A 13,920-nucleotide genomic window follows, 5' to 3' on the forward strand; every position below is an offset into this window, starting at 1 on the left:
ACTAATTTGGTTAGCCATGGCATGTGTTTGATGAAATGATGAGAAATATAATTACACATAATATAGCATTTATATCCTTCTCACAGTCATTAAAGCAAGCAGTGAAAAAATGTTATGAATAAAAAGACATTTCAATATCCATAAATAAATACACCATGATTGAAAAAGAGGATACAACAGAACTATGATTGAGGCCGTTAAAGAAACGATTTAATGAACCAGCCAAGTAGAACAAAAATACAATTAGAGTGACAAACTGAGAGAAAGATAACAATAAAAAAAGAAAACAGTTTGATATATATTTTATATTTGAAGTCCTTCCAAGACTCTTGTATCACCTCATCAAACTCTTCTTTCATCTTCCTCTACAAAGTATGATGAAAAGACCTGCAGGGTCCCTGGTTTTGTTTTGTTGTTCGCTTTTCCTCCTGTCCACCAGCTAGCCAAACTTCAAACCTCAATTGCTGCTCCTGTTTCACTGATTTGAAGTCAATGAAAAACCTGTGTTAGCTTGTTATAAATACACACGCTGACCTCTACATATTTATTTCTATTAGTTATTTGGTATCATCGGATTGACCACATGCTAACTCTATAGAAAAGCAGCCCAGACTTTTAATTGGAAGTGATATATATCAGGGCGTCTGAGTTGAAATGAGTGCAGACGTGTCTGTGAGTGGTGCCAGAGTTGGATTTGTTCAAATCTGAATCAACTGTGTCACCAAAATACAGTTAGGAAATCCTATTTGGCAGGTTTGCACACACATGCAAACACTAACACAAACACACACACACACACACACACACACACACACACACACACACACACACACACACACACACACACACACACACACACACACACACACACACACACACACACACAAAGGCACGCGCATTTCACTTGGCAGTTTCACTTGTTTTCCTAGAGCCACACAAAGGAGAGTAATTATATGAATAAAACAGGGACTGCAGTACAGTTTACCGATGACTAAGAATAAGTGTTTTCCAGGTATATTGCCGTCAAACCTATCTCTTTAAAAAAAAAAAAACCCACTGTATAGTTCCAGTTATGTCATGTATGGTACATAATATGAGCTCGGTAAGTATTTCTCACCCAGGTCTCAGTCTGTCCGCTAGCCTCTTAGTAACTATCTGTCAAAAGCCGTATGGAATGCAGCCCAGGCCCATTTCACTACTGGGCTGCCAGCGAGGAGGTGGTGGAGTGTGGAGGTGGAGGGGTCGAGGGTCAGCCCTCGTGTACCCAGGGGATCATTCTTAATCTTTCCAAGTCATCGGGGCGTTTATGTCCTGCACAATACTGCAACTGTTTGACTGATATAGCCTTCCCTGTTGCAACCTATCACTTAACACTTATCCGTTTGTGCTACTTATAAACCTACCATGTATTGTAATCAACCATGTAACAAGAACTATTCCATTTTAAAACAATACATTTGTCATGGTCTTCACTGATACAATTGTGTGTATATATATATATGAAAAATGTATTGTTTTCTGAACTAGCTATTCTTGTCTATTTCTCTCTCTCTCTGTTACACATACTTAAACAAACACACGAACGCACACACAAACGCACTCAGCAATTACGCTCTCTCTTCATCTATCTGCCTGTCTCCCTTTTTAAGCAATTCTCTCGCCTGCAAAGCAAAATATTTTGCAAGCACTCAAAGAATTCAACAGAAATTATAATTATTCTGAAATATGGATTAATTAAAATGTCTTCTCGATACACCACTCCCCACACATGGTAGCCTACTAAATCACTGATGACGTTATTTTCAAGGATGTCTAACGAGGTGAACTTTAAGAGAACTTTGGAACATAAGACACCAATCACCGAGACCGTCTTTATTGCCCTTTAACCTAAGGTTATGCACCTTAGCTTGGCCAGTGGCCTGGGCTGCTGCCTGAACAAGTGCTGGAGAATTTTTAAGTGAATGCTGGCCTGATAGTGAAGATAACATGGCTACACCCAACAGGGATCACGGTAATAATACTGGTCTACTGCAAAATAATGCAATGTCTATTAATAGCTAGATGTGATGTTCAGAACTGGGCCGAAAGTATCTTCTCTTGCTTCAATTGACTTTCTTTAAAAAAAATTCAAAAGCATGTCTTGAACACTTTGCATAATATCTCCCTTATTTTTATTTTTTTAGAACAGCCTCATTGTGATGCATTTGGTAGGATAAATGTGTTCCAATTTCCATCAGCCATCCACTCTTACCATCACCATAAATAGTTGTTCATAATAAACCACGCTTTCGTTTAATTAAAAAAACAATTTCCTCAAATAATAACTGCCTTGCGTTAACGTCCTATTCATGATCATTTGTAACCTCCTTTGTCAGCCGTATATCTAACGGAGTACTCTCGTATATCTCACCGAGAATATAAAACGTGACAGGTTGCCCGGCATAATGTGTTGAATGAGTAATAACGACTACCGCAACAACGCGAGACCTCACCAATTATCGCGTGTAATCAACGCGCTGGCTCCAGGGGGAGATGTATGATTTATCACGGAGTTTTCCGGCGAGCGCTGCTCGTCTATTTGCCTCGAGACGTCGTCCTATGGGAGCCGGAGGAGGAGGAGAAGGGGAGTGTGAGAGGTGGAGAAGTGGGGAAGTTGGGAGGGGGGAGAGGGAGAAATTGAATGAGAGGGACAGAGAGAAGTTGAGAGGAGCCTAAAAAAAAAGTCTCCAACAATCAGCAAGTGGAACTAGTCTACAGACCGTGCACGGGGCGCGTTGGCTTTCTTCTCTTCTTCCCGCATGGCTGCTTAGTTTAATCAAACTTTCATATTGCAATTTCAAAGTTTTTCGGCGAAGGCAAGGGGTCTAATGCCTTTAAAGATGGACCGCCTGGCAAGAAGGAGGTCGTTGAGGACAATACCGCTATTTCTTATTGTCTTACTTCAAGCAACAGCGACACGAACTGCAGGTAAAGGGTCTTGTTGAACACCTGCCCGTAAAAAACAATTTATTCTGAGACTTAAGCTTCTGTCAAAGCGTTGCAATGTATTATGGTCCACCAGCTCTCTTTTGACAGCTCAATTGTAACAACTGTTATTTGTTACTTCGAATGATGATCAAAAGATTATCAAATGACGAGGTTGTTTGGTTGTACTGTGTTATTATATCCCCCCCCAAAAGTGTGTTGTTGTTAACCAGCCCTCTTTGATGTGCAGGGGATGTGGTGGTGATGCTGCTGGTTTGAACTTGCCCGTATAGTTCAGCTCAGGATTCATTTCATAGTGCAGTGCATTGACGGCCCAAACGACTTCTTGGCTCATTTAAAATACATTAAGTCATTAAGAGAGGCCCGAACTCGTCAGGTTACCGCAAACGACCCCTAATGAAATCCTACGATTCCACATAAAGCATCCAGATGCGTACCATTTCACACTGTATTTGAATCGCACCAGATTTCATCAGCATCAGCGTTTATTTCATCATTTTTTTTTATGTAAATGAGAAATAATTCAATTCAAACCAATTCCAATAGTACAATAAAAATGCACGATCATTATGAACATCTGGCCCTAAAATACAACCTTTGCAACACATAACTCAAGAGTGTGAGGGTTCTGACATCCGATGGGGGCTCTGACAGTGAGAATGGGCCAAGCCCTCAGCTGGAGGCGATGTGACGATGATGATGTCATGTTTGAGTTTGCTCGTGATCTGCGTCGGTTTACCGTGAAGTGGTTTAGCGTTGGTCTGAGAAATAGGTGAGCGGCTGAAACGCTCACCCACTGCAGTAGATTAAAATTCCTGTCATGGATCTGTTTAATGTGGATCACGACAGCTCACTTAAGGCCTGGAGAGGAAGGTGCCTACTGCTAAGGCTCTTTACAGCTTATACTAGTATTTGTTAATATTTGATCATATACGATAATGTTGTGCGGGCAGCCCTGCACTGTCACTTAGGCGTATAGGCCTATGCCTGCTGCTGGCATTTAGTTGGCTAACTTTATAGGTTAGTGGATATTGACATTCAAATTCAGATTTTCTCCACTTTATTCTGCATCACTGCACTGTAGGCCTGCGGGCTACTGCTGGAATGTATTATGGTGTATATTATGTCTAGGGAATATTTACATTCCCAAAACGACCTTATCAACAGACACAAAGAAGAATCGGTGTATTTACTTTTTACTTTTGATAACACTTGTTGCTATCTGCCATAGCAACCCTATATGTGTGAGTTTGTGTTTGTGGGTTGCTGCTTACGCATAAAACAACCACATTTGCTGTGTTTTCCGGGCTTGTTCAGCAAGCAAAGCACTAAAGCCAAATTTGTTTTCCCTCAGATCTGTAATTCCTAAGATAGCCATTAACAAACCGGCATGTGCACGTTGCATTGTGTTTCCTGCTTGCCACCCACGCTGCTTAGTCTCTACAGTCCTTCCAGAGGGGCGTCAGATGAGAGAGCCTTCTGTCCCCCCCACTCCTGCCTTGCGGCCATGTTCTCAGCTCATCCTCTCCACACTGTGTCCTTACAGGTGCTGTCCTTTATAGATCGCCAATTTGACGAAGAAAAATAAGAAAAGGAAAACAAAATAGGCATGCCTCGACAGCAGAAGTTAGCTAGTTAACCCTATGGTCCCCAGGAGTTTAGAAATATGCCTTGTTTGCACCCCCCCCCCCTTCACTTTTTTAAAGGGGCTTATTGTTAGATTATTTTCGAAGGGGGGTTGGGGTTCTGAAAAGTGTTGATGAGAAGAGACGCTGTGCAGACTAGCAGTGGCCTGAATCACAGACAATTGCCTGCCACATGGAAACTATTTGGTCGAGAGAGCCCTAATGAAGGCTGGAACAGTGGCCGAGAGAGAGAGAGAGAGCGATGGAGGGAGTGTGATAGAGAGGGGGAGAGAGCAGGGGGAGAAAGAGAGGGAGATCGTTTGGTACATATGGCGCTGCAGATATCAAAGTGCTCAGCATTGTCTGCTGTGATTGTGCACACCAGAGTGAATCTGTGTGAGTGTGTATTTGTATGCGTGTGTTGTTATGCGCGTTTGTTTGTATGTGTGAGGGAGGATGTTTATGTGTGCGTGTGTGTCACTCTGTGCATGCGTGTTTTGTCTGCTTGCAAGGTGCGCACATGCGCGTTTCAGTTTATGAATGTTTTCCCATATGCCTGCTCTGTGAGTTTTGGATCAGCGCAAAGGGACTTTGTAGTCATGCCTGATGACAGGAAGTGAGACTTTCTCCCTCGCACATCTACAGCCTAGCGAATGCTTTGTTCCTCTGCCTCATCAACATTTTTCTTGCTACCCCCCCTGGCCCCCCCCTCTTGTTTTCTTTACATGTGCTCTACGAACCACGCCACAGCAACGTGCGTGGATCTATCAAAAGTTGTAAGTTTGTTTACAATACATCCACCACCATCTGACACGCCCCTGTTTTGACTGGACGGAAGAGAGAGGTTTTCATGCATGCAGTCCCTCCCTGGTTCCTATTTGATCCAGCACACCAACCCTGAATCCGGCACCCCCCCCCCACAGGGTAGCGACAGGGCCCCGGTCTTCCTTTGATCCAGCCGCAAAATGAGAGAAGGACAAATGCAAACAAATCGGCGAAAGTGGAGCCCTCACTGGGGATGGTGTTTGACTGGCCCGCGACCTCATCACAGGCCTGCCGCTTTTAGGAATGATGTTGGGCCTTTCTATTGGGGGAATTTCAAGTCTCTGAAGTGCAGAAATGATGCTTAACCACCTCATGGATCACGTCTTTATCCTATAGAGTGCCATAAACATCTGGCCTGCAGAAGGCAAGGAGCCCGTCCAAACTTCCCCCAGTCCCGACTCCCTTCCCTCTCTGGCGGTTTTTTTTCTGTGACATCAGCTTGGATGGCTCCCTTCAGAACAGTCAAGAGCATTCATCACTAGAGCTGTCTCTGCAGTTGTTTTTTTGTTTCATCTTTTATAACATGCCAGCTGCCCTGAGTGGGCGTCCAGTTCTCCGCCCTCACATCCACCCGTGTAGACACGGACCCCCGGTGGGGCTGTGGCCCTTCCTTCCAGAACCATCTGTTACCTTTCCGGCGCAGCGCGAGTACTACCCCGGTGACGTGATGACCCCGCCTGGTGCCCTCCTTTCATTCCGTTAACCTCCCTCTCTCTGAGCTCTGTCCTGCAGCCCAGACAACAGGTTGTTAACCTCAGGAGGTCCGACTACTTTATGTCAAAGCAGCAAACGGGGCATTGCTTCGGGGCGTAGGTGACGTCGCTTTTTTTTTTTTTTGGGGGGTTGAAAAGTCGTGAATGAACAGCTGTCCTGGGAGAATGTGAGTGTCTTGTGTGGTGGAGGGATTTTGCTTTCGATGCTTTCTGTGGTTTGTGAATGTTGTTACATCAGAGACAATGAGTGATGGGCTTGTAGTTGACCAGAAACAAATAATTTCTGCTCATGCGTGTGCTGCTGGTATGTTTTGTATGGAGACGTTCCCTTGCCTTCTGCCTGCTTCTTTGTGTGTGTGTGTGTGTGTGTGTGTGTGTGTGTGTGTGTGTGTGTGTGTGTGTGTGTGTGTGTGTGTGTGTGTGTGTGTGTGTGTGTGTGTGTGTGTGTGTGTGTGTGTGTGTGTGTGTGTGTGTGTGTGTGTGTGTGTGAAACCCCCAGGTGTTTTCTCCGTGGGCCCAACAGCTCTTTGCTTTGTCACGCTGAGCACAAAACATGAACAGAACGATCCAAGGAAGTGGACCAAAGCCGCACCGATGTGAAATGGAAGGGAATGTTCTACCGCATTTTCTACTACTCTGTGCCAGCGTCTTAAAGCGAGCGGCCATGCATGTGAGCTGGGGAAACCAAGGACTTATCGTGCTGACCCATATTCAAGCATTCTCAACATGCTAATCACAGCTGTCTATGTTTGAGAAACAGAACTGGAGATGCATCTGGGTCTGTCGGCGCAATCAGTTCCGTGTGCAATAGCAGAGAAACGGAACAGGTCCTGGTTTTGAGAAGTGATCGTGACTACTACACTTGACTGACTCGGCTCCATATCGGGACACACATGGTTCACACGTTTCCTATATATTGATATATCGATGTTAGCGCACTACAGGGAAGGAGAGAGTGAAGCTGTGTGGAGCAAAGGAGAGGTTCTGTGGATGCATTCCAAGTTGGTTCTCCCACACAACTGCTGGTTTGACTGGCTCCCAACCTCCTGTTTGGGTGTGTGTGTGAGAGTCTGTGTGTGTTTGTGATAAGTGAAAGCAGCCTCGATTCCAAGTCATAATCAGCACGATTAATATCACACTACAGACCTCCTTTTTTTTGCGTCCTAGCTAAGCTGATAAACCCCATGTAAACCCCAGCTGGCCCTTGGGTAGAACTTCTTTATTCAATTAACCATAGTTATTCTACCGATTTGTGTTTTCTCATAAATTGTACTCTATATATTGTTTTGATACTCCACCACTGGTGGTCAAAAACAAAGTTGAAGCATATACAATGTATCCCATTTAATGTATTTATTGAAAGGTTTATTATGCCAAAAAACAAATGGGTATGGGTGTGTGTGTTTTTTTTATACGGTTGCGCCTGTGGGCTCCATATTGTTACGTCATCAATGTTTCCAATTATAGAGGGTGAATGTGTGGTTGTGTCTATCAAGAATTGTGTGCAAATGCTGTGCTGCGGTTTTTTAGAGACACACACAAAAAAACCCACATATTTGTGTGTGTGTGTGTGTGTGTGTGTGTGTTATTCTCAAATACTGTGGGAACTCCCACTTTTATGTCATAATAGCGGTCAACACCCCCCCCCCCCCCTCTTCTTCCACTTCTTCCCAGCTCCAATGGTTTTTAAAAGGCCAAGTTTTGTGTGTGCGTGTGTGTGTGTGTGCGTGTGCATGTGTGCGTGTGCAGAGAGAGCGATATTCCTCATAGACGCCACCTCCAGGACTGGAGGTGGTGTGAGTCAGAAGGAATGCGTTCGAAAGGCCGTGGGTTCTCGCGGTGTGTTGAGGGAGCAACAGAGGACACATTATGTCCTCGTATGTAAAGGCCAGAGTAGCCCGGAGCTGCGTGCGATTGGCCGCCGGCGGGACGCGGAAAGAGCGACGGCGCCGGGGTCGTCGGTGTCCCACAGCTGTACGGAGCAATGTGTGACCTTTCCTGGAGACACAACGCCGTCTGTGACTGACGGAGGCTGGGCCACATTTGGGGGGCCCTTTCCCTCATCAGATACCAGAACAGGACTGTATGGGGGTAGCATTTAGGGGGTGATGATGTCATATTCTTGTATAGAGGGAAAGTCGGTACTAAGAAGCCAAGTTTTAACCCAAAAATAAGAAAAAGTCAAGCGTGAAATTGAATAACTACTTAAAAAGTAATGGAGGGGACACTGTTGGGTTTTGTGGCATGTAATAATTGTTACAGAGTGCATTTTATCACTTGACTGGGGTGGGGAGTGTTGGGTTTTTTACGAAGGTTCTCAGCACTCCTACTTTATTTCACTGAGCTGTGATCTTGGAAGTTATTCAAGACATCCACCCAAAACTTTACAGCACACAGCATTCACATCCTTGACATTAAGGTGTGTCTTCCCCTGCCTCTTGTTTGGCCCACTCAAGGCTAAAGGCTGAGAGAGAAGGTTCCCCTAACCGATGAGAATCATGAACATCCCCATTTCCCAGACTCACCGTAAAGGGGCGACATCCAGCAGCAGATAGATCCAGCGTCATCATACATCCAGCATCATCATACATCCAGCATTAGATGCATCCAGCATCAGATACAACAAGCATCACATACATCCAGCATTATTAAGATTATATACAATGAGCATCAGATACATCCAGCCTCAGATACAGCCAGCATGAGATGCAACAAGCATTCGATACATCCAGCATCATCATACATCCATCATTAGATGCATCCAGCATCAGATACATCCAGCGTCATAATACAAATGAGATGCAAGTAACCCTTGCTCAGGCAGCAATGACTCCAGGCTACAGATTGTTTGGCAGCACTTCAGGTGACACACATGGATCCAAGACACACACACACACACACACACACACACACACCTTTCATCACTAGTTGAGGGTCGATTCAGATGGCACCCTGCCATTCGGCCTAGGGTGGGGGTGGAGTGGGTGGCGGTTTGTGTTGTTGAGATGATGGTAATGGAGAAATATTTGAGGTCCATTCATCCGCATACAGAATTTTAAGACTAAGTTAAGACTTGTAAATGACGTCTGTAGAGTGCAACCATAATCATTTGTGTGTGTGGGTGTACGTGTGTGTGCACGTGCGTTTGTAACAGTTGAGTTGATTCTGTCTGTCCACGCCGGCGATAAGCCTTGCCCCGGTAGATTTCCAGTACAGTTGATTGAGGAAGATTGTTTGGAGGTCATCGGTCAGATGCTCCTGCTAATGGACGGACAGAAACCCAGAGGTCTGATATAATTGGTAACACGCTGCGGCACATTAGAACATGTTGTGGCTGTACTAAACATGTGCTCCTCTTGACCCCATCCCAGAGTGAGAGAGAGAGAGAGAGAAATTGTGAGGGAAAAAGAGAAATTGTGAGGGAAAAGACAATGTTTGATCTTTTTATTTTATGATCGCTGTCTAGTTTTCGAGGGGTTCCAATACAATACAATGGGACAAGAAAGAGAGAAATGCTGACACATTGCATTATTTATCGGTTGTTAGTTCTCGGTTCATTGTCACAATGCCAGTTTATTTATTAGCGCGGTTGGTGGCAAATAAACGAGTGAATCGTATTAGTATCACTAGTTTTTGTAGCTATTTTACAGTCCGTTTGGCTTGTTTACCATCCAATTAGGCGGTATTGTTGCTGTTGCTGTGTAGACCCCGAGCCTTATGGTTTCCGTTGTAGGGCCGCTGGAAATTGACAGCGTAACCTATTTGCATGTCTCTCGCCTTGCTGTGGGACTAAGCAAATGAGCCCAGAGCTGCATGGAACATGTGGCTCCTTAGTCCAAGAATAAATAACTCCCAAGGCAATGCAATGGTGAGATCAAATATACATATTCCAACAGCGCCCAGCTCTCTCCGGGTGTTTTAATCAAAGGATCCGGAAGATAAGGAGATGTAAGAAATTACAGGAGTTGGACTTTATTTCACATGGCCCTGAACACTAAGTGCTTAATCGCATCCATGCACAGCGTCCCAGACGGGAGGGGCCGCGGGGGGACTGCACAAGAAGTTCTGATCCCAGCTTTACACTCACGACGGCATTTCATCACCGCTCCTCTCATAACACAACCCTCTGGCCGCCACGGAGCAGTAACCAAGGAAACCTTCCCTTTAATTAAATACACTGTTCACCGTTTAGTGATTAGAGCCTGGGCGATGCATCAATATGGATCCTCCCCCCGCCGCGAGACCAGATCATCTAGAGATTTAGTTTTGGGGTATGGCGAAGGAGCTTCAATGATGTCTTCCGTTTCTCTTTTAGCCCAAATCAGCATATAAGAATATTATAGGGGTAGTTTTAAAGGGTATTAAACTTGACGATGTACTATAAAACTGGATCGCCAGTGGCAGAGTTATAGTAGGGGCTGGGTATCACTGCTGCCAACCTATTCCTATTAATGGCTTGACAGTAAATGTCACCACCAAACAATGTTTTTTTATTTTTATTTAAACCCTAAATTCTTCCTCATAATAGGCATATAGCCATTGGCTGTGTTTAATTGGCAATTTAATTATGCGTCCACCATTTCTGACAACGTGAACGTCCACGACAAAAATAACTAAATTGGTCCGATCTTTTTCTCTCAATGGGTCACCCAGCTCTTTCAGCAATACTTTTAAGCAAGCTGTGTGCCTATCAAGCTCGGCACTAGTATTCATTCATGCCTGGAAGATCTTGTTCCGCTGAAGAAGAATAAAAGCCCATGGGGGGGGGTTCTTCTGTCTGGCACACAGCCAGACTCCCAACGCACTCGGCAGGTGCCAGCTGTCAGGTGCTGCCGTAGCCGTTGCTGCTGCTGCTGCTGCTGCTGCTGCTAGGATTATCAGTGAGACTGGTGGCTACCATCTCCTCCTCCTCCTCCTCCCCCCGGCCCGTAATAACCACCACAGGAGGCTGGCCACCTGCAGCCACTTCTCTGACATAGGAGGCGGGCGGGGGGGTAGGGGGACGCCCAGAAACAGGAAGCCGCTCTTTAAAAGCCATTTTCAGGCTGCTCTAAACCCCGAATGTCCCCTTCCCTGGCTAACAACCAGCACTTAACTCAGCCAGACGACAACAAAGTCACACTTACTGTGCAGTGAAAAAAAAAAAGAATGAATCGTTGGGCTGCTGCCGTCCATGTTTTTGAAACATAACATTTGTGCAACGGGGAAAACGTGATCAAAAGGGAAAATGTGACGTTCAGAGGTTACATTTTTTTATTGATCTTTTAACAGTCAAACACACCGTTTCAGAAAACATGGAGACACACAACTTTTGACGCACAAAGAACCACAGAAACGCTTTGAATTTTGGTGTCTTTACCTGCTGACCCGTTGTCTCCTGTTGTGGATGCTGTGTCTCTCTCTCAGCCGACCACATCGATGTGCTGCGTGTGCTGGAGCTGTCCGAGGGCATGGAGGGCGTCGCCTTGGACTCGGGCCTCTGCACCAACAGGAAGGGCGTGGAGGAAGCGGACCTGGCGTACAGGATCAACAGCAGGATCCAGCTCAGCGCCCCGACCAAACAGCTCTTCCCCGGTACACCCCCCCCCATACAATGCCACGTCACGTCCAACTACTATGGTCCTGGGATGCCATGTCATGATATGTTACGCCCTGCACTTGTTTCGTCATCAAAATCTATCGTCGTCTTCAGTCAGTTAGAGGCTCTGCGTGTTAGGATTATGTTGCGACACGCTGTGTGCTCTAGCAACTGTTGCTACAACGTGTTTCCAGCCTTCTCCTATCCTCAAACTGCTGCTACTCTCCTCGATTTCTTCTATTTTCTTTTTCTCTCCCCTCCCCTCCTCTCCTTTCCTTTATTTTCCTTTCCTCTCCTTCTTTCCTTACTTTTTATTCCTCTTACCTCTTCATCTTAATGCCCCTTCTTTACCTACTTATTTCTTTCCTTTACTTTTCTCTTTACTCCCCCCCCCCCCCCCCCCCCCCCCCCCCACACACACCTTTTACCTTTCCCCTCATTCCTTCTCCTCTTTCATCCTCTCCTCTCCAACGGTGTGTTCCCGTTCCATCGGTCCCATCAGCTCTCCCGCTCTCATTGATGAACGTATCCCCCCCCCCCCATAAACACCCTCCCAGAAACCCCGTTCCCGGAGGACTTCTCCCTGATGACCACCCTGAGAGCCACGAAGGACACCCAGTTCTTCCTGCTGTCCGTGTACGACCAGCAGGGGGCGCAGCAGCTGGGCCTGGAGGTGGGACGCTCCCCCGTGTTCCTGTACGAAGACCACCACGGACTTCCCCCGCCAGAGGACTACCCCACGTTCAAGAAAATCAATCTGGCCGACGGAAAGTGAGGATTAGGTCCCGTGTTTGGCCTTCACTCCCTTGTCGATTTCTATAGATATCGCTGAGCCTGTGTTATTTTAATATATATATATTTAGTCAGATATCTTCATCCTGCTTGCTTAGCACTAAGGAGTTGTGTATCCAGATCTATTATCTGCCTGTTCTGCAGATTTAATTAATCTCTGGGCCACTTGGGCCTAGGATTTACCCGGTAAGATCGAAGGCTGGACAGGCCGCAAAGACTCGTATTTGTCGTATCTGCAGATTTTCTTTTTATTGCCATCACAACGTTTCCGATTATTTAGTGCCCGGAACGGTTGCAAGAGGAGGGATTCTTGGCATTGAGGTCCCGACAGGGAAACGGACGTTAATGTATGCAATAGGTTATCAATACACTTGACTCCATCTTCAGGTGTATTAGCTACTTTATGGAGCTGCAAACTCCATCCATCACAGTTCCCAGGGTCTTTGTCGTTTCCTTATGTTTTGTCATTTTGCTTCACACAATCCCACCCTCTGATTCAAGTAGTTATCGGGCTGCTCATTATTTATATTGAACATTGTAATTATGTCTTCCTGTTGTCTTTTAGCATATATATTAGTCTCAAAGGTTACTATAGGGCAAGATGAAACGGAGCATGAAAGTAGTTCATATACCGAACAGTGGGATTCGCTGTGACGTTTAATTATCCGTACAGTGAAGACAAATTCCGATATCACGGCAAACATTTTAATCTTTTAATCGTTTAGACGCCGCATTCAAGTAGGGATTTTAAATGTATTTTCTTTATAGGAGGTTAAATTTCTAATTTCTTTAGCATTGTGTGGGATACAAATATAATGTAAACAAAGAAATCATGTAAAGGCAACAAACAAAATTTTTCTTATGTTTTTAAAGAGGGGCAGGATTCTCTTGTGGTTAGCGTTTATTAAGCGTTTGACTCCCACTCAAAAAGTTTGGGCTTCAAACCCCAACATCTACTCGTAGCCATCCCCTAGCAAGATGCCCTTATCCGTTCATATATATCCCCTTTGTCTTTGTCAAAGCATTGTCTCATCCTTGTGGTGGTTGTGGTGGTGTTATTTCTGTGTGTCAGGTGGCACAGGATAGCCTACAGCGTTCAGGGCAAGACCGTGACCCTCTACGTGGACTGTGAGAAGGTGGAGACCCTGGATCTGCTGCGTGGGGACGCCGCCGTCGTCAGCACGGAGGGCGTGACCGTGTTCGGGACACGCCTGATGGACGAGGAGGTGTTTGAGGTGGGAGCGCACCTCGAATGACCACCTTTATGTGGATGGCAGTACAGCTATGGATGGGAGACGTAGGCGACGGGACATGAACTTTAGCATCGTCTTTGGCTGTCCGAGCTGTTGATGTGAAAATGCACTGCTCCCCAGCCCCTCATTATTTCTATGTAAGCGTTGTT

The 13,920-nt window shown here is 45.5% G+C and overlaps 1 protein-coding gene across 1 annotated transcript in view; it reads left to right on the forward strand.

Annotated features, from left to right (window-relative positions):
- Positions 1-2,586: 2,586 nt before the first annotated feature.
- The window catches only part of col5a3a (collagen, type V, alpha 3a), a 54,540-nt gene continuing 43,206 nt past the window's right edge, over positions 2,587-13,920 (forward strand). Inside the window, 4 exon segments of the mRNA XM_060075105.1 lie at positions 2,587-2,967; positions 11,555-11,722; positions 12,284-12,497; positions 13,591-13,753. Coding sequence (XP_059931088.1) covers positions 2,868-2,967; positions 11,555-11,722; positions 12,284-12,497; positions 13,591-13,753 — 645 coding nt within the window. The 5' untranslated portion in view covers positions 2,587-2,867.

The sequence above is a fragment of the Gadus macrocephalus genome, chromosome 2 (assembly GCF_031168955.1).
Source record: "Gadus macrocephalus chromosome 2, ASM3116895v1".
Lineage (NCBI taxonomy): Eukaryota > Metazoa > Chordata > Actinopteri > Gadiformes > Gadidae > Gadus > Gadus macrocephalus.